At 42.4% G+C, this 19,572-nt stretch overlaps 2 protein-coding genes and 1 long non-coding RNA gene across 9 annotated transcripts in view; 1 reads left to right on the top strand and 2 right to left on the bottom strand.

Annotated features, from left to right (window-relative positions):
• PJVK (pejvakin) overlaps positions 1-11,388 on the bottom strand; it is a 23,900-nt gene extending 12,512 nt beyond the window's left edge. Inside the window, exons 1-3 of one of the 4 annotated variants that reach the window (XM_038420898.2) lie at positions 11,254-11,388; positions 3,527-3,722; positions 298-439 (exon numbers count right to left, since the gene is read on the bottom strand). In XM_038420898.2, coding sequence (XP_038276826.1) covers positions 298-439; positions 3,527-3,648 — 264 coding nt within the window. In that variant the 5' untranslated portion in view covers positions 3,649-3,722; positions 11,254-11,388. Of the gene's footprint in view, positions 1-297; positions 440-702; positions 1,778-3,526; positions 3,723-6,615; positions 8,038-11,253 lie in introns of those variants that run through there. The other 3 variants (XM_038420897.2, XM_038420903.2, XM_038420901.2) reach the window with 3 other exon arrangements.
• Positions 10,574-19,572, top strand: part of PRKRA (protein activator of interferon induced protein kinase EIF2AK2) — a 22,427-nt gene continuing 13,428 nt past the window's right edge. The window contains exons 1-2 of one of the 4 annotated variants that reach the window (XM_043505407.1): positions 10,574-10,848; positions 15,086-15,255. In XM_043505407.1, the coding sequence (XP_043361342.1) occupies positions 10,763-10,848; positions 15,086-15,255 (256 nt within the window). In that variant the 5' untranslated portion in view covers positions 10,574-10,762. Of the gene's footprint in view, positions 10,849-15,085; positions 15,256-19,572 lie in introns of those variants that run through there. The other 3 variants (XM_038420908.2, XM_038420912.2, XM_038420911.2) reach the window with 3 other exon arrangements.
• Positions 16,930-17,412, bottom strand: LOC122458142. The gene is made up of 2 exons (XR_006278023.1): positions 17,361-17,412; positions 16,930-17,091 (listed from the first exon to the last, which is right to left on the bottom strand). It is a non-coding gene; the product is annotated as an uncharacterized LOC122458142 (long non-coding RNA).

Raw genomic sequence — 19,572 nt, 5'->3', positions numbered from 1 at the left:
TAGGGTGAAATCCTGGCCCCAATGAAGTCAGTAGGAGTTTTGCTATTGACCTCAGTGGAGCCAAGATTTTACCCCAATATCTTATACTGGCATAGTTTTCTCTAGATCTGAAAAGTAGAGAGAAGGTCAGAGTCTAATTTAATTTACATCAGTACAATTCCATTGACTTACATTGGAATTGCTCTGGATTTAAACCAGTATAAATGCAACTAAAATCTGGTCACAAGTCCCTACAATAAGAATACAAGTCCTTACTATGCATTTTATTATTTAAAGAAGTCTATCAAATATATTTACCCTCATAGTTTCCCCACGCATACCAGCATGCACAGACAATGAGCATTGCCGTGTTGTTCTAATACTTTCCATGACCACACACAGAACCTCCTTTCTACTTTCTCTTGATTGTCGGACTAGGCAGTGATCAAAGTTAATTTTTCTAAAATTAAAGGAGAAAAAAATCCACAGATAATTAGCAAATTAAACAGCAGCTAATAAAGTTAGACATTTTTAAAATCAGCAGGTTGGCTAACTTGCATCCAAGAGTTTAAAAGAGTTGGCTGAAGAGCTATTGAAACCATTAAAATTGATTTTCAATTAGTCCTGGAACATAGGGAAGTTCCAAAGGACTGGAAAAAAGCTAATGTGCCAATATTTTTAAAAGGTAAACAGGAAGACCTGGGTTATTATAGATGGACTTACCTGGGCATTTATAGGACTGTCAGCCTGACAAGGATTCTGGGCACTAAAAAGAACAGCTGATATGGCACTTGATTAATAAAGGATTAATGGAGAGTAATATAATTAATGCCAATTAACAAGGATTTATGGAAAACACATCTTGTCAAATTAACTGGATATCTTTTTTGAGAGTACAAGTTTGGTTGATAAAGGTAATAGCATTGATGTAATATACTTGGACTTCTGTAAAGTAATTGACGTGGTACCAGAAACGACTCGTGCCTGCTGAGAGTGGGGGGGCACAATTTAAAGGTTCACCCCCCAAGCAGCTTGAGTCATGCCCCCGCAGGCATGCCCCTCCTCTTACCCTCAGCAGCCCCTCCCTGCAGCTCCAAGCTGTTTACCGCTGCCTCTCCCCCCATGGCAGCAGCTCCCAGCTCACTGGCTCTAGCAGCTGCTGAACAGGGAGGGGGCCTGGCCACACCATGTGACCAAGCAGAGCCATCAAACCCTGGAAAAATCTGGGGGGGGGGGCACATGACTCCACGTGTCCATTCCCCACATCATCTCTGCTTGGTACCATGGACATTTTGTTTAGAAAACTAGAAAAAAAAATTCATAATGACATATATTAAATGGATTAAAACTGGTTAAGAATAAGTCTCAACATGTAATTGTGAACAGGGGATCATCATCAAGCAGGTGTGTTTTTAGTGGGGTTCCTGGTCCTATGCTGTTTAACATTTTTATCAATGACTTGGAAAAAAACATAAAATCATTACTGATAAATGTTTGCAGAGGACAGAAGAGACTGGGGGAATGGTAAACACTGAATAGGATAGGTCACTGATACAAAGTGACCTGCATCATATGGTAAGCTAGATGCAAGCAAACAATAGGCCTTTCAATTCAGCCTAACGTATTCATACATCTACAAATTCATACATCTACGAATAAAGAATGTGGGGCCATACTTACAGGACCAGGGACTTCATTCTGGGAAATGAAGGCTCTGAAAAAGACTTAGGGGTCAAGGTGGATAATCAGCTGAACATGAACTCCCAGCAGTGTGACACTGTGGCCAAAAGGGCTAATGTGAACCGTGGAAAAATAAACAGGGGAATCTTGAGTATGAGTAGGGAGTTTATTTATATTACCTCTGTATTTGGCACTTGTGCAATCACTATTGGAATACTGTGTCCTGTTGTCCACACTTCAAGAAGGATGTTGAAAAATTAGAGAGGGTTAAGAGAACAATTAGAAGACTGGAAAACATGATTTATAGCGATAGACCCAAGGAACTCAATTTATTTAGCTTATCAAAGAGAAAGTTATGGGATGACTTGCTCACAGACTATAAGTACCTACATGGGGAAAACAGAAATTTGCAAGAGGGCTCTTCAGTCTAACAGACAAAGACATAGCAAGATCTAATGTCTGGAAGCTGAAGAGACACAAATTCAGGCTCAAAATAAAGCACTTAAAAAAACAGTGGGGGTAATTAACCATTAGAACAATTTACCAAGGAATATAGTGAATTCTGTATCACAGGAAACTTTGAAATTAAGACTGGATGTTTTTCTAAAAAGATATGCTCTAGTTCAAACAGGATATAATTCATGGAAGTCTTATAGCCTGCATTATGCAGGAAGTCAGTGTACATGATCACCAATGGTTCCTTCTGGTCTTATACAGAAGGATATTTAGTATATTCATAAGTGATCTGGAAAAGGTGGTGAACAGTGAGGTAGTAAAATTTGCAGATGATCACAAAATTACACAAGATAGTTAAGTGCAAAGCTGACTGCAAAAAAATACAAAGGGATCTCACTGAACTGGGTGACTGAACAACAAAATGGCAGTGTTAATAAGTGCAAAGCAGTGCACATTGGAAAACATAAATTACCTGTTACCACTCAAGAAAATGATTTTGGAGTCATTGTGGGTAGTTCTCTAAACACATCCTTTCAATGTGAAGCAGCAGTCAAAAAAGCTAACAGAATGATAGGAACCATTGGGAAAGGAATAGATAAGAGAGAAAATATCATGATGCTACTATATAAATTCAATGTACATTCATGCCTTCAGTACTACATGCAGTTCTGGTCACCATCAAATAGAATTTGAGAAGGTAGAGAGAAGCGCAACAAAAATGATTAGGTGTATGGAAGAATTTTCATATCAGGAGAGATTAAAAAGACTGGGACCGTTCAGCTTGGAAAAGAGACGACTAAGTAGGGGGATATGATAAAGGTCTATAAAATCATGAACTGTATGGAAAAAGTGAAGAGGGAAATGTTATTTACCCCTTCACATAACACAAGGACAAGAGGTTATCCAATGAAATTAATAGGCAGCAGGTTTAAAACGAACAAAAGGAAGTACTTCTGCACACAAAACACAGTCAACCTGTGAAACTCTACGTTGTGAAGGCCAAAAGTATAACTGGATTCAAAAAAGAATTAGGTAAATTCATGGAGGACAGGCTCATCTATGACTATTAACCAAGATATTCAGGGAATCCCCAAACCTCTGGCTGCCAGTAGGTGGGACTGGACAACAGGGGATGGATCAGTCGATAATTGCCCTGTTCTGTTCATTCCGTCTGAAGCATCAGGCACTGGCCACTGTCGGAAGACAGAATACTGGGCTGGATGGATCATTGGTCTGACCAGTATGGCCATTCTTATGTTCTTATTAAATGATCATACCGCAAATCTTATTCGTTGATTTACAGCTCTCAAAGCCTAACCAAAAAAAGTAATCACCCAGGATTTCAATGTAATTTCACACAATCTAACCATGGAATCACTTGGGTCAAGTATATAAAAATTATAGTACTAACCTAGTAGTAAGTTCTTTAAGTAACGTTGGTACTTCAACCTCATGTTTGGTCACTATACCAAATGAAGCTTTTACTGCAATAGAATCTGATCCAGCAATTTTGACCCCAACATCACTCATCATCTGATTTCCTCGTCTACCATAGAGTGAAACATCTGATTTGTCTTCATAATTCAACAGCTGATAGGATGAAACACCTGAGGAAAAGAGTATACTTGCTGTGTTTTGGGGGGGGGGGGGGAGTCTCATGCCCATATACAGAAAATAAAATTGAAGTCCATTAGGTTATAAACAGAATAATACTGAAATACACCGACATTAAATGGCTCAGAATTATAGTAGTGATTCAAACCAAGTCTGGCATAGCGCAAAACTGTTACTAATTTTACAGGACCGAACTTAAACTAAAGAACAGGGGTATCACTCTGAAAATATCAAACACAAACTTTATTCTTTTGGGGTGAAATTCAGAGCAGCAGAAGGGTCTCAGACAACAATCATGCTTATCGCAATTCTCATAAAGTACCCTTTCATCCACAGATATCAGAGCTCCTTACACAGGTGAGTAAGTGTTATCCCCAATTTATTAGTGGAGAAACTGAAGCACAAATAAAGTGACTTGTCCCAGATCACATAGTACGTCAATGGCAAATTCAGGAACAGAATTTAAACTCTTAACACCCAATGTAATGCCCTATACTAGACCACATTGCCATTCTCATGACATTAAGAGTGGCTGTGGTGCTACATAGGGCCTTTGGTCGGTACAAGGGTGGTTTATGCCCGCTGTGATTTTTTTGTTGTTTTTGTAAACACAATCCTCATGGACGAAGAGTCCTATAGAAAAATCATTTTAATAAGTGCTGAGTTTCTAGTTATATTTATAGTGGCAATTTAGCTGAATTTGTTTTTCGTTTCTGTAATATATGTGTGAGACACATGACTACTAGCATAGCTGGCTTAATTTCCTGGCCCCATTACCTAAAAGGAGTCAGTTAGAAAAGGTTAATACATGTGTCACATGATAAGAATCAGCACCCATTGATTTCATTGTCTACTTTTATAATTTCTTCTGGAGAAGTAGCAAAATGCATAGTATGTCATCTGACTTTCTTGAAATTTTGCATATACGTAGATCTTGATATGAACTAAAGAATCCATTTTTGTTTGAACTCTATTCTAACTTAATAGGCATTTTTAGTTAATACTCTCCTTGTGATTCACAATATATTTCTGTTCTATTTGTGGAAAAAATTAGAAGATACTGGTTGACAAAGGAAGATACAGACTTTTCATAAAGTGAATTTTAAAGCATTGAGTGCCACTTCTGTTGTAATTTTATTTTTAATAAAAGCGTGTCATATATTTCACTCACAATGCTAAGTGGCTTGTCACATTTTCCAGTACCTTTGTCATCCAAAAAGTAGAAATTCAATTACATATTAAAGCACATTGTCTTCATGAGATGTAACCCCTATTGAAAGGGCACTGTCAAAGTGTTTTGTTTGATCTATTTAAAACTAGATTTTACAAGAAATCTTTTGCAACTTTTACTTACACAAGTAATCTTACTTTCTCATAGGTGCAAGGCTAGAAGGATTTGACCCTATGTGTGTGTCAAGTCTCCGTGTAGTCCTGAAATAGAAATCTTTTTCCTTAGTGGATTTTTCTGCTTTCATGTGCATTCACTGCATTAAAGAGTCATTGTGTCTGAGCGAGAAAGAACAATTCCATAGCCCAGTGGTTAGGGCACCCATCTGGGCCCGGGAGACCCAGGATCCAGTCACCATGCTCCAGTGACTCTTTAATTATTTATACACAGTGGAACAGCTTCAATTGAAGAGAGTGAGAGAGCCCCATGGTTCAGCGGTTAGAGTGTTCTCCTGACACAAGGGAAAGTCTCTGTTCAAATCCTCTCTCCCCATCTGGCAGCAGGAGGAACTGAATCTGGATCTCCCTTATCCCAAATGAGTGCTTTAACCAGGGGGTTAAAGTTACCAGGTGGACACCACCTCTTTCTGTGTGGAGTGAAGTAATTACCTAATTCCCCCTTACAAGAAAGGGCTTAGGCGTCTAAGCCACCTGATGCCAGGAGAGGGGGTTCCCCGTTGTGGAACGCACCTAGAGATAGACACTTTTCTGCAGCCCGGAATTAGAAATCTGTCTTCATAACAGCTTAAATCACACAGCTCTTGTCAGTCTTTCCTACTGGCTAGCTTAGGCAGCTCCCCATCTAGTTGACTGCATTCTTAAAGTGCCTATCTTGCGACATTCATTGTAAAGGGAGCCTAGGCACCTAATTCAGTCTATGTGGATCCCAGGTAGTTTGAATGATTTTCTAGCCACCTATAAGCTAGGGACTATGACATTCAGCATCACAACACTTTTGTGCAACTGGACCTAGAGTTTAAATTTTGAACCTCCTACTTATGACAGAGTCTCCTTAAGATTTATTGGAATTATACATATCTAGAGGTAGTTACACTGCTGAAATATGTGACTAAACTATAAAAACAAATTATTATGGCCCAATTCTTCAGTCAGATCTGCATGGGCCCCTGTGCCTGAACAGATCCCCATTTAACTGGTACAAGAGGTCGGTCACATGAATCAATTACAGGACTGGAGCCATTATTTCTATTCAACAGTGAAGCTTCATGGAGATGCGCATTGAAAACATATGTATAGTACAATGGAACTTAAAATAACTGTAAACAACTTAGGCTATCATTTACCAGGAGTCTTTTGTGATAATACTTTTTTAAACACACACAGCTGAATATGTACTTGCACAAAAATAATCAAGATTTGTCAATAAAATGGATTCCTGAAAATTATTCCAGAATTTTAGCCATTTAGTAAACATATTTGTGCAGTTTTTTTAAAATAGAAGTTTGACTATGTTTATAATTTATTTTTTCATTTCTCATTAATTGCATGACTAATGAAGATAATTATCTCTTAACTATACTAATGCACCATCATATTACATATACTAATTAAAAATAACACCAGGTCAAATAACACCAAGTCTATGTTTACTGCAAAAACTTAATTTTTCAGGCCTTAAAGAAGAACAAAAAAACTTACCAGCTGAAATTTCTTTCTCTCCCTGAAGAATATCTTTTAGGGTGAAAGGTGTCGAAGCAAATTTAGACTTTTTTGAAAGAAAACATTTTCTCTTCTTAATAACAAGACTCAGAGGTTGGTATTTGTCAGCCTCACTGAGGCTAGGAACAGGGACTAACCTCCCACCATCCCCAACCTGCTTAACAAAGTTTTTGGTAGCAGCAGCAAACATAATATGGCATTAATAATAATAAAAAAACCTGTATCAACTGCAGCTTCCAAACCTCATATCCATGTTAAAATATTTTAGTAATTGAATTCTCACATGGCAAAACTTAAAATCTAGCTGCTTTGTTTAAAGCCTAGTTACATTTTACTTGGAAAAGAGAATCAGTAGGGTCATCACCACCCAGCTTCTACAGTGTATTGTTTTCCAACTTCCTTTTGTTATGCCATCTAATCCAGTACAATGAATAATAAATTAACTGTGTAAACTGATACAGAGATGATTGCTCAATCTTCAGTAATATAATGCCACTATTTGAAAATAAGATGATTGCTTTAGAATCAAAAGACTACTAAATTCTGCAGTTATCTTTTTTTGTTGTGATTGCAAAGACAATGATATATTTGCTGTTTAATGTGCCTATTATCCAGCTGGATCCCAAAGCATTTTACCAACAGGAATTCACCTGAGCAGGCCTGCTGAGCTACACAATTGGGGGCTGGAGGAGATTCCTTTCAGTTGTGGTTGTATAATAACTCTATTAAAGAGCTCAGCCCTGAAGAAATAAACTTCAGATTGTGCGAACCTTTCTAAATGTTTTCCTTAGTTGATGTGTAGATACGACTTTACCCAAAGTTAGGGGATTTTACTGTATGTTAGTCTCTTCCTAGGGTGAGGAAAGCAGAGATTTTGCTCAGTGTGATGTGGTCTCACCTCTAAAAGAGTCTACTTTGCTGATGTTTACTGTCTTTTCTGGCTGGTTGGTGCATTTGAGTCAGGAGGACTTGGTATATGTGTAATATTTTCTGTATCAGAAAGGATATTCTTGTGTTTTATTGCCTCTCCCCACATGATTATGTGTGGATTTTGTTCTGTGAGCTTGGGATGAGGGAAGAGGAATTTAGCAGTTCGTTCCTTCATGGATAATTGTGTGTGTCTGTGGGGCGGGGAAAGAAGATTACTGGGGTGTGTCAGCATTTGGTAGGAGGATGTGACATACCAGGATACGATCCAGGCTAATGAGTAGCTACGTCACCCATTCCCTGTAACCTGGGGTTCCTTTTACAATGCCTTGCTACTGTAGCCTTAACCTGGACTGCTCACAAACAGCCACCCGCATGGAAATCTCTCCCAGTTATGTCTGTATGTGTGCTGCTTGCAGCCAGCCAGCCAGCCAGCCAACCACACTTTGGCTCTTATCAGCCTTAGTTATGCTGCAGGGTGACCCCCACATGCCCCCATCCCAGATTTTCCTCCAGAAACATATGTCCTATACTGCACTGCTCCCCCGCCCCCCAGGACAGTACACATACAACTTGTTACCATAAATGGAGTTACCCAGACATTTCAGCTTGAGCACACTGGATTAGATACAAAAAGTTTATTTGCAAAAAGAAAAGGAGTACTTGTGGCACCTTAGAGACTAACAAATGTATTAGAGCATAAGCTTTCGTGACAACAAAGAAATACTTGTACTCACTTAAAAGCTAATGAGCCATAAAAGTAAAAAATGGTTACAAGAAAAATAAAGGTAAAATGCTCACTAGTGCCTAACTTAACAAACTACATTAGATTCAAAGCAAAAAGTTCTCATCACACGCGTTCAGGAGTCTTACACTGACCAAACTCTTTAGGGCAGGACACCTGTCCTAGAGTATCCAATAACTGCGTCTTTGTTTCCTCAAAAAGAAAAGCAGTACTTGTGGCACCTTAGAGACTAACAAATTTATTAGAGCATAAGCTTTCGTGAGCTACAGCTCACTCCGATGAAGTGAGCTGTAGCTCACGAAAGCTTATGCTCTAATAAATGTGTTAGTCTCTAAGGTGCCACAAGTACTCCTTTTCCTTTTGCGAATACAGACTAACATGGCTGCTACTCTGAAACCTTTGTTTCTTCAGGTGCAGTGAATGCAAATGGCAGGGAAAGAGACAGAGAGGGGTGTCTTCAGGTGTTTGACCCTCCTTTTAATAATTTCAGTTCCCCTCTTGAAACATATTTCCAGCTGAGACCCAGGAGATAAAGAGTTTACCTGGAAAGATATTCCCTGATGGTTTTTTCACCTGTTTGAACTTCATCTTCCCTTCCTGCCTGATGACTCTGTTCACTGCTTAAATGCAAATTAAAGCAAGCACACAGTCCATTGTTTAGGACAGACCTATTTGCCAGTATCCAGTGGTGAGCTGGAGCCGGTTTTTAAATTTAGAAGCCCTTTTAGAACTGGTTGTCCCTCAAATGGGCTTTAAATTTAACAACCGGCCAAAAGTGGCACATTAGGCGCCGACTCCATGGGTGCTCCGGGGCTGGAGCACCCATGGGGAAAATTTGGGGGGTGTACAACACCCCCCGGCAGCTCCCCGCCCCACCCCCAGCTCACCTCCACTCCGCCTCCGCCCCGAACGCCCCTCCCCCAGCGCTTCCCGCAAATCAGCTGTTCGCGCTGGAAGCCTGGGAGAGCTGAGAAGCAGGCAGTGGCTTCACGCTCAGGTCCGCGGAGGCGGAGTGGAGGTGAGTTGAGGCTGGGGGCACGAGGCGGGCTGCCCACGCCACATCAGGTAACCAAGTGGGGGGGGCGCAGGGGAACCTCTCCCCGCCCCAGCTCGCCTCCGCCTCCCTGGGCCTGAGCACGGAGCCGCTGCCTGCTTCTCAGCCCTCTCCTGCTCCCTGCGCAAACAGCTGATTTGCGGGAAACTGGGGGTGGGGGGTGGAGAAGCAGAGCGGGGCGGTGCGTTCAGGAGAGGAGGCAGAGGTGGGGATGAGGTGAGCTGAGGCCGAGCGGGGAGCTGCTGGTTGGTGCTATGCACCCACCAAATTTTTCCTGTGGGTGCTCCAGCCCTGGAGCACCCATGGAGTCAGTTGCTCCCCCTCTAGCTTTGCTACCCCACCCCTAGCAGCCGAAGGGACCTGCCGGATGCCTCCCGGGAGCCGCCCCAGGTAAGTCCTGCCGGGACTCCTCACCTCTCCCCCCGGCAGGTCCCTCTGGCTCTTAGGGACAGGGCGGGGTGGGGTGGGCACCCACTACGGTGGCCCACGAGACCCTCCTGCCCGGTTCCAGCGGCGGTCAGGGGACAGGGCTAGATGGGGCAGGGGGTTGGAAGGGGCAGGAGTTCTGGGGGACACACGACCCCCTTGTGGGGTGAAGAGGGAACTGGTTGTTAAGATTTTGGCAGCTCATCACTGCCAATATCTGTATAGGCAGGATGGTGGGGTTTGGAACCTGAATTAATAACAACCACATGGGGGAATCTTAGAACTTCCCATAGAATGTTGCCAGACATATTTCACCAGGACGTTATGAATTTCCAAGTGATATCTTACAAGGTATTCTTTGGATAAAGATGACTACAATAGCATGTAGGGGTAAATTATGGTTGCCAACTCTCCAGGATTAGCCTGGAGTCCCCAAGAATGAAAGGTGTCATGTGATGAAGTCCCCAGGAATACATCCAACCAAAATTAGCAGCCCCAGGGTAACATCAGAGAGGGGCACAGGGGATTTTGCTAGGCTTTCAGCGTGTTCATATATATGAGTGGGAAAGGGCCTACGTTAGGCTTGAGGGAGGGGGAACGTAGGGCTTCCCTCTCTGCCCCATGGGTGTGTAGGGGACTGCGGGGGGGGGGCATTACTCTCCCCTCCGGGATTTCTGCGGGGAGAGGGAAGGGTTTGTGCACCACGGGCCGGGCCGGGCCGGGCCGGGCCAGGCCACACAGGGTGCGCTCCGCGAGGGCCGGCCCCATCGCGTGCACTCCGCGGAGCGGGAGGGCAGGAAGGACTGTCGTCCTCCGGCGCGGTGCCGGGCACCGCAGCGGCAGAAAGCGGGGGCTCTGCCCGGCAGGAAAGGCAGGTAGCACCGCCCCGCCCTGCCAGCGCGTCCCCGCCCTCCCAACACGCCGACTAGGGGGACGCGCTTCGCGGGGAGGCGGAGGAGGCCGGCGGCCCGGCCATGTCTCAGGAGAGCTTCCCGGCCGCGACCCAGCAGAGCCCGGAGGCGGAGGACGAGGCCCGCAGGTCAGCGCCCAGTGGGGCATTGTGGGTAACTAGGGCCACCTCTCCCCGCTCCCCACAGGTGCGCGAGCGGCCGCGGCCAACCGCTGCCTGCGGGGGTGGGACCGGCCGGGCTCGTGCCCCTGCCCCGGCCCCAGCCCGTCGCCTCGCCTCGCCGCGGGGAACACGCTGGTCCCTGCCGGAGGCCGCAGCCTTAGGCGGGCCGCTCCCCTCCGCCGGCGGATTGCCCAGCGTGAGCCCGGCCGCCCCCACAGAGCGGCCCGCCCTGCGGCCGGGTTTCGGCGCGGGGCCTTTACCCCCGCCTGCTCTCAGCGCAGCCTCGGCCTGAGTTTAGCCCCTCGGCCCCCCCCCCCGGGGGGGCTGCCAGGGTAGATGCTGCGCCGGCCCGCGCTCGGCCGGCCCGCCAGCCCCTAAGGCTCAGTCCCTTACCCTCGGAGGTCGAGGGATGCCGTTAGAGGCAGGCTCAGTAGCCGCTACACTCAGCTCCCTGTTGACGATCCCTCTCCGGCATGTCAGCGTAAAGTTAACGCCGTTCGCGGCTGTAAGCAGGACTCCGCATCCCTGAAAAGGAGCCGCCTTCATGGACGAATGTGACAGCTGCTAAACAAGGCCCAGTGCCTTCATGGACCCTGTCCAGTTCAAACCAGAAGTGGTGGACTTATAGGTGGAGAGACAGTAATCGCCCCCCCCACCCCCCACCCCCGCAAGAAAGCTCCCGATTCTTAGAAGCATTTAGGTGTCCAACAGCCCATCTTCCAAACAGTGCCAGGGCACGTTGTTTCATGATACTTCCAACAGCATAATGTTCTGTCATCCTCGTGGTGTAGCAAAATAAATAAATAATATAGGGAGGGGGGAAAAAGAAGTCTAGTCCACTTTCCAAGCCTGACAAGGACAATGTTTGTGTACTATGATCCTACAAACGCACATGTTTGATTTTAGGCATGTGAGTAGTCCTGGCCTAAAACACCAGTTCCTGAAATAGCTAGGCTTTTGTTGGAGAAAAGCTTCGCAGAGGTGGCCAACCTGAGCCTGAGAAGGAGCCAGTATTTACCAATGTACATTGCCAAAGAACTACAGTAATATGTAACAATTGTATGTGTGTATAAACACACACATCATTATATAAGTTCATAATGTATATTTATGATACATTTATAATGTATAGTTAATGATAACTTAATCTTTTACTTAGTGGGACTTCTGGCAATCCTCCTTCAACAAAAAAAAACTTCAAAAAACAGATTCCAAGGAGAGACTGCTGAATTGGAATTAATTTGCAAACTGGATACAATTAACTTAGGCTTGAATAGAGACTGGGAATGGATGAGTCATTACACAAAGTAAAACTATTTTCCCCATGTTATTTCTCCCCCCCCACCCCACCCCACCCCCCCACTGTTCCTCAGTTGTTCTTGTTAACTGCTGGAAATAGCCTACCTTGCTTGTCACCATGAAAGGTTTTCCTCCCCCCCCCCCCCCCCCCCCCCCCCGCTGCTGGTGATGGCTCATCTTAAGTGATCACTCTCCTTACAGTGTGTATGATAAACCCATTGTTTCATGTTCTCTCTGTGTGTATATCAATCTCCCCTCTGTTTTTTCCACCAAATGCATCCGATGAAGTGAGCTGTAGCTAACAAAAGCTTATGCTCAAATAAATTTGTTCATCTCTAAGGTGCCACAAGTACTCCTTTTCTTTTTGCGAATACAGACTAACACGGCTGCTACTCTGAAACAATTCCCTTGAAGTTTGGTTTGTATGAAGTTGTGCTCACACATAGGAGTTCTCTTAAGTGGCTGTCTGTCAAAACAGATCAGTGCTTGGATTTCACATGTTTGAGCATCAAGAAAACAGACTCACAAAGATAGGTTGAGATAAACATCGAGATTAATTTTAGAGCTGCACCTCTGATGTTGGGGTATTTATCCTTTGGTACACCTGAACACCCACCATTTTTTCCGCAGAGTTGGCTCCTAGCAGGAGCCACATATTATCTTCTGAAGAGTCGCATGTGGCTCTGGAGCCACACATTGGCCACCCCTGAGCTATTCAGATACTGTTAATTTTTGAACCTGGTGAGTTTGAGATAGATTGAGCTTTCACCCACTATGGAATGGTCACCTTCAGATCCTCCTCAACAATGATTGTTTTTTTCCTGTGGAGAATTAGTAAGTGCTTTCGTATCCAACCACTTGTCCATGTTGTAACTGAAGCCACTCCCAGTTGTCTTGGTGATCAGAAGAAAGTGTTAATTACTTGTAATATAATATTACTTTGCAAATATTTTGTTTCCCCTATTCCTATCAGCCAATAGAACAGTTGCATACAAAAATCTGCTACAAAAATTGTTTTCTATCACATTATATAACTTTTTCTTTATTGCTGTGTTTAAGAATGATCGTGCATTTGAAGTGTTTGTTATCTAATCTATATTCTGGTTTCATAGCATGCAGCTTCCAGCAGAGCTGAAAACCACTTCCAATTGTCAGTGCAGGCTTTCAGCATAAAATAATTTTTCTTTCATCACTTAGTGAGATCAATTCGATGTTTCATAACTTGAATGGACGATGAGAAACGTCTTGAAACAGAGGTAATAAGAGCCTTTCACAAGGTGGTCAGTGATTCGAATCCACTGCAATTCAGTAGCAACCAAAATTCATTCACAGACCTATGTAAACTAATTGGAGTCTATCTGGTTTCTTGTTGACAAAATGCCATTCTTGTTGGCAATTTCAGCATATTGAATCATCAAGGAGTCTGTGTGTGCTTCTCATTTTAGGCAGCCTCTTTAGAAGAGAGCTGAGGTACATAGGATGGCACTTAGTAGAGAATTTTGCACTGTCGCTACTCATACTATAATAGTGCTGTTACTAGTGTCCTGATTTGTCCATCAGGTACTCTTTGAGCACTAAATTTGCTTTACAATGTAGAGCTGATAGTTCTGAATAGTTTGCAAATCATGTAGGTTCTCCTGATGCAAAAACTTCATACATGTGCTTGGTTTTAAATACTTGTAGTCCTATTGGTTACTAAGATAGCAAGTCTTGTAAATCTGAGAAACTGCAGGGTTTTTTGTTTTCAACATATCCCTCTAACGCTGTCCCCTCTACCTTAGACAAAATTTTTGCCAAATCCTGTTGCTTTTTCCTCCACAACAGCTTGTAAATTAACTTTTCTGTCTCTTTCCCAAATGCTAAATACAGACATACCTTAGTTTAGCTTAGCTTGATCACGTTGTGGCTGTCTGAGCTACCTGTTTTTCCTCTAATCACAAAAGTTCTCAAACTGGGGGTCATGACCCCTCAGGGGGTTGCAAGGTTGTTATGTGGGGTCGCAAATATATGCCTCCCAGCTAGCTAGCAAGTCTGCTGTGAAAACTGATATTTATATGTTTATTAATATCACTTTTCACAGCCTCCCAGCTAGCTAGCAAGTTCACTGTGAAGTCTGCGCTAGTAAGTCTGCTGTGAAAAGTGATATTAACAAACATACATATATCACTTTAAAATAGCGTTAAGTATAAGGGGTCGCACGCAGAGGGCTTTCTGTGTGAAAAGGGTTTCAGAACCACTGCAGTCTTTTCCCTTTCTCTGCTGCAGCTAAAATACTCTTCCTTTCTTGCTGTTCTAGTTCTCAAGTGCCCATCCCTAGAGCCTCTTACTGCGCATTCTGAAACAAGTTTAAGCTCAGACCTCTGGATAACTTTTCCCCCTACCTGCATCTCAGTTCTTGTTTCCTCCTATACTGCAAAACAAACTTCCCATATATGAATGGATACAAGGCCCACCAAACTGAGAATTCGTTAAACTATTTTTGCCCCAATCAGATTTGAGTTTTAGTGGGAGGTAGGGGTCTTTTTAATATATAATTTTATCCTTTTACAGTAGCTAGAGCTGGTTTTAAAAAAATGGAAATTTGGGAGATAATATTGGCCTAAAGAATAGGGTGCTGCATTGGGACTCAGTAGACTTGGGTTCTATCCTGGTCTACCATAGGACCTTGGACAAGTACTTTGCTTCCCTATAACTCGGTCTCCCCATCCCAATGTAACAATGCTTGTCCTTTTTTGTAAAGTGCTTTGAGATCTATGGATGAAAAGTGCCACAAGAGCCAAGTATTAAAATTATTTCCTCAAAGTTTAGTGAAAAAAAAAATCATAGGATTCAGATTTTTTTTGACCAGCTCTAAATACAGTTTTCCCTTCTAAATTATTTTCTTTTGTAAATTATTCATCGGGAAATTTTCTTCTTTTCTTTGTAGCTTGGAGGAAATGATTGTTGCCAAACCAGGGAAAACACCAATTCAGTTGTTACATGAATATGGCACGAAGGCTGGTATCACTCCTGAGTACAACTTTGAGAAGGCTGAAGGACAAGTACATCTTCCAAGTTTCACCTTTAAAGTCACAGTAGGTGAAATAACGGGCACAGGTCTGTAATGTTACTACACTTTGGTATGGTGGTTGGCAGTGGTTTCAGGAAAAAAAAATTTAAGTATTACAATGTGTTTTTCATTAGAAAAATACAAAAAAAAATTCTATGATTTGACCATTTCATTTATTTAATTGGTTAATATGCTTTGCTTTTGCTCCTTCCAGTACTTGCTAAACTTTAACAGCTTTGCCTAAAAGGCAAGCTTTCAGGGTGGATTTGATTTAAATCACTATTCAGGAAGTCTCGATTTAATCATGGATTTCTACATAAAAGTGCATTCTTGTTGGTTGTTATAACCTTAATAAAATATTCTTCACAACTCAGAGATAGATGTTTCATTTTTAGAAGGTACACCCTATACATTTTTAAAGTGATTGATTTTGAAAACTTTTCAGATTAGTTTTACAGCTATATCAGAAAATGAATGATTGTTTGGTTATTTCATTTACCAAAGATAAGACACAGGGAGGTCAACTATCTCCAATTCAAAAGGTTAATCATTAATATTTGGAGGATTTTCTTGCCATGCTGTATTAGGAGGAGAACATAACCAGACAGACATTTAAGTTGTTTTATTTAACTAAAACAACAACGTTATGTATTCAACAGCAAACATAATATTTTAACAAAACAAGCATATGAATTTTTTAATTTAGTTAAACATTCAAGATTTTTAAAATCAGGTTTGTTTTTGTTAAAATTTTTTAACTAAAATAGTTGAATGAAATATTTAAAAAAAATTAAATAGACTATGTCAGCCAGGTCAACATGAGAAACTTAAAATATTGGTTCTGCAGCTAACTCGGTTGTCTTCACCTTCATTTTCCTGTTTGTTCATAATCTGGAAAAGGAAAAAAAACACAAAACAAAACAAAAAACTTTCCTGCTTTTTCAGGTCCCAAACCGTTTTTCAGTTTGGAATGAATTAGTCCAAAAGAAGAAAATAGTCTTTCTACAACGGCAGAAGAAGCTACTTTTGTTAAAAGTGAGATTATCACTTCAACAGTCTCTGAATCCAAGTGCTTAAGTGACTTCCACCAGTTCACTGGTGTGACTTTCTTTAAAACATCATCAGCAAACATATTTCTTGAATGGTTCACCCTTAGCTATGAAGTTTATTATAGCTGACATTATGGAGAGATGATTGCTGGATGTCCATTCATTGCCAACTCCTCTTCTTCAGCAGTTAAAATTTGACCCTGGTACCAAGTATTGAGCATATATGCAAGAAAATGAGCTGGAGATAGTGCTTGTCCCATTCATTTTTTTAATGCTTGTAATTTAACTCTGTCATTGCATATTTCTCTCTTTAAGATCTCACTCAGTTCCTTCTCTCTCATGTGTTCAACATTTCTCTTAAGCCCAGTGTTGAGAACTTTGGCTGTGACAGTGTCATCTATTTTTTTCACAATTTTGTTCACAAAGTGTCATCAGATTAGGCCAGTTCTGGATATAGTGCTCATAACAGTCCACTACTGAGTTCCGTCACATGTCTTGTGGGAGAGTTAGCTTGGTTCCTCCCACTTCTTTCAGAGCAGCTGCTGCAAAGTGGTTGTTACGGAAGTATTTTGCAATTTCAACAACATTAGCCTTTATTTCTGGAACACTGAAATAAATGAGATGCATCAAATGAGCACTGCAGCCATATGTTATTAGCTTGGAACTCTCTTCTAAATAATTTCTTCTCATTTTGGATACATTTGCAGCATTGTCTGTGACCAAGCTGCATACTAGACATTTGGATTTTTTTCCCCACAGTTTGTTATAGCTTTTACTGTTATTTCTTGTAAGTATTCTTCTGTGTGCGTGCATTTCCTGATGTATCAATTGTTTCTGTGAGGAAGACATTCCCTTCTTCTGTTGTCACACAAGCACATACAACAGGATCATCGTGGACATTGCTCCACCCATCAAGACTCAGGTTAACAATTTCACCCTCTAGACCTTTTTTCACACTGCTCAATTTCTCTTTCATACACTTTATCCAGCAATTTGCCAGTGACATCTGCTCTGTTGAGTGGTATGACTGAACCAGGTTAATGAAGTGTGGGAAAGGAGAGTTTGTTGCATAAACAAACCAAGCAATTTTTTTCATCAGTTACCTCTTTTTGTAATCTGCTGGGTCTTATCACAAACTTATCTATGGTTGTTTCTGGATGATGAAGGGTTGTTGTTTTTTCTTTTTGCTACAGGTGATATGCTGTGGCTATGTGACATACATGATGTGACTGAAACACTATCATTGGCAGATAACTCTGAAACTACAGAAAATGATGGTGATCTTGAAGGTGGATAGTCTTCAGAATCCTGTATGTTGAGGATGGATTTGCCTAAACAAAATAAGTCAATGCAGTTATTTAATTATTATTCCCATACTGCTCATTTAGTATTACTCATTGCATTCACTGACACTCAGTACTACTTTAAAGGTGAAATTCTAAAAGGAAGATCTATTTCAGCTATTTATTTTTCATCACAACTGCATCTAAAATGATAGTATCATGGAGTAACAACTATATTTTTGGCAGTCCTTAAGAAAAAAGCATGAAATATAAAAAAGTTTACCAACCTGAAGATCCTGCATGTTCAGACATGTTCCTTTCATCATCTTCAACGCAGCTTCCTCTGAGGATGTTTCATTCTGGCAACCAGACAGTGCATTTATTTGTTGCTCTGTTTGCATTTTGCACGCATGCCTGTCTTACCCACAGGTAGAGGAATTCATTAAAATATCCCCCAAACTGGGTCTCTTTTACAGTCTGCTGCCATTATAGGTTTTCCCTTCTAGTGAGAGAATAGTATGCTAGATCTCAAATCAATGAAGGCTTCACTGAGAAAGATCTCAAGACTTCTGGAATATGCTGCTCAAACAGTTTCACTTTCGTTTCTACTGCCTGTCATAGAATATCAGGGTTGGAAGGGACCTCAGGAGGTCATCTAGTCCAAACCCCTGCTCAAAGCAGGACCAATCCCCAACTAAATCATCCCAGCCAGGCCTTTGTCAAGCCTGACCTTAAAAACTTCTAAGGAAGGAGATTCCACCACCTACCTAGGGAACGCATTCCAGTGTTTCACCACCCTCCTAGTGAAAAAGATTTTCCTAATATCCAACCTAAACCTCCCCCACTGCAACTTGAGACCATTACTCCTCATTCTGTCATCTGCTACCACTGAGAACAGTCTAGATCCATCCTCTTTGGAACCCCCTTTCAGGTAGTTGAAAGCAGCTATCAAATCCCCCCTCATTCTTCTGTTCCGCAGACTAAACAATCCTAGTTCCCTCAGCCTCTCTTCATAAGTCCCCTAATCATTTTTGTTGCCCTCCACTGGACGCTTTCCATATTTTTCCACATCCTTCTTTTAGTGTGGGGCGCAAAACTGGACAGTACTCCAGATGAGGCCTCACCAATGTCGAATAGAGGGGAACGATCACGTCCCTCGATCTGCTGGCAATGCCCCTACTAATACATCCCAAAATGCCATTGGCCTTCTTGGCAACAATAGCACACTGTTGACTCATATCCAGCTTCTCATCCACTGTAACCCCTAGGTCCTTTTCTGCAGAACTGCTGCCTAGCCATTCGGTCCCAAGTCTGTAGCAGTGCATGGGATTCTTCCATCCTAAGTGCAGGACTCTGCACTTGTCCTTGTTGAACCTCATCCGATTTCTTTTGGCCCAATCCTCTAATTTGTCTAAGTCCCTCTGTATCCTATCCCTACCCTCCAGCGTATCTACCACTCCTCCCAATTTAGTGTCATCTGCAAACTTGGTGAGGGTGCAATCCACACCATCCTCCAGATCATTTATGAAGATATTGGACAAAACTGGCCCGAGAACCGACCCTTGGGGCTCTCCACTTGATACCGGCTGCCAACTAGACATGGAGCCATTGATCACTACCCGTTGAGCCCGACAATCTAGCCAACTTTCTATCCACCTGATAGTCCATTCATCCAGCCCATACTTCTTTAATTACTGGCAAGAATACCGTGGGAGACCATGTCAAAAGCTTTGCTAAAGTCAAGGAACAACACGTCCACTGCTTTCCTCTCATCCACAGAGCCAGTTATCTTGTCATAGAAGGCAATTAGGTTAGTCAGGTATGACTTGCCCTTGGTGAATCCATGCTGACTGTTCCTGATCACTTTCCTCTCCTCTAAGTGCTTCAGAATTGATTCCTTGAGGACCTGCTCCATGATTTTTCCAGGGACTGAGGTGAGGCTGACAGGCCTTAGCCTTTTTCCAGTTGTCCGGGACTTCCTCCGATCACCATGAGTTTTCAAAGATAATGGCCAATGGCTCTGTCCCTCCCT

This window comes from Dermochelys coriacea, chromosome 11, assembly GCF_009764565.3.
Source record: "Dermochelys coriacea isolate rDerCor1 chromosome 11, rDerCor1.pri.v4, whole genome shotgun sequence".
Taxonomy (NCBI): domain Eukaryota; kingdom Metazoa; phylum Chordata; order Testudines; family Dermochelyidae; genus Dermochelys; species Dermochelys coriacea.
The sequence above is the reverse complement of the archived record's forward strand: the minus strand, read 5'-3'. Positions and strand labels throughout refer to the sequence as shown.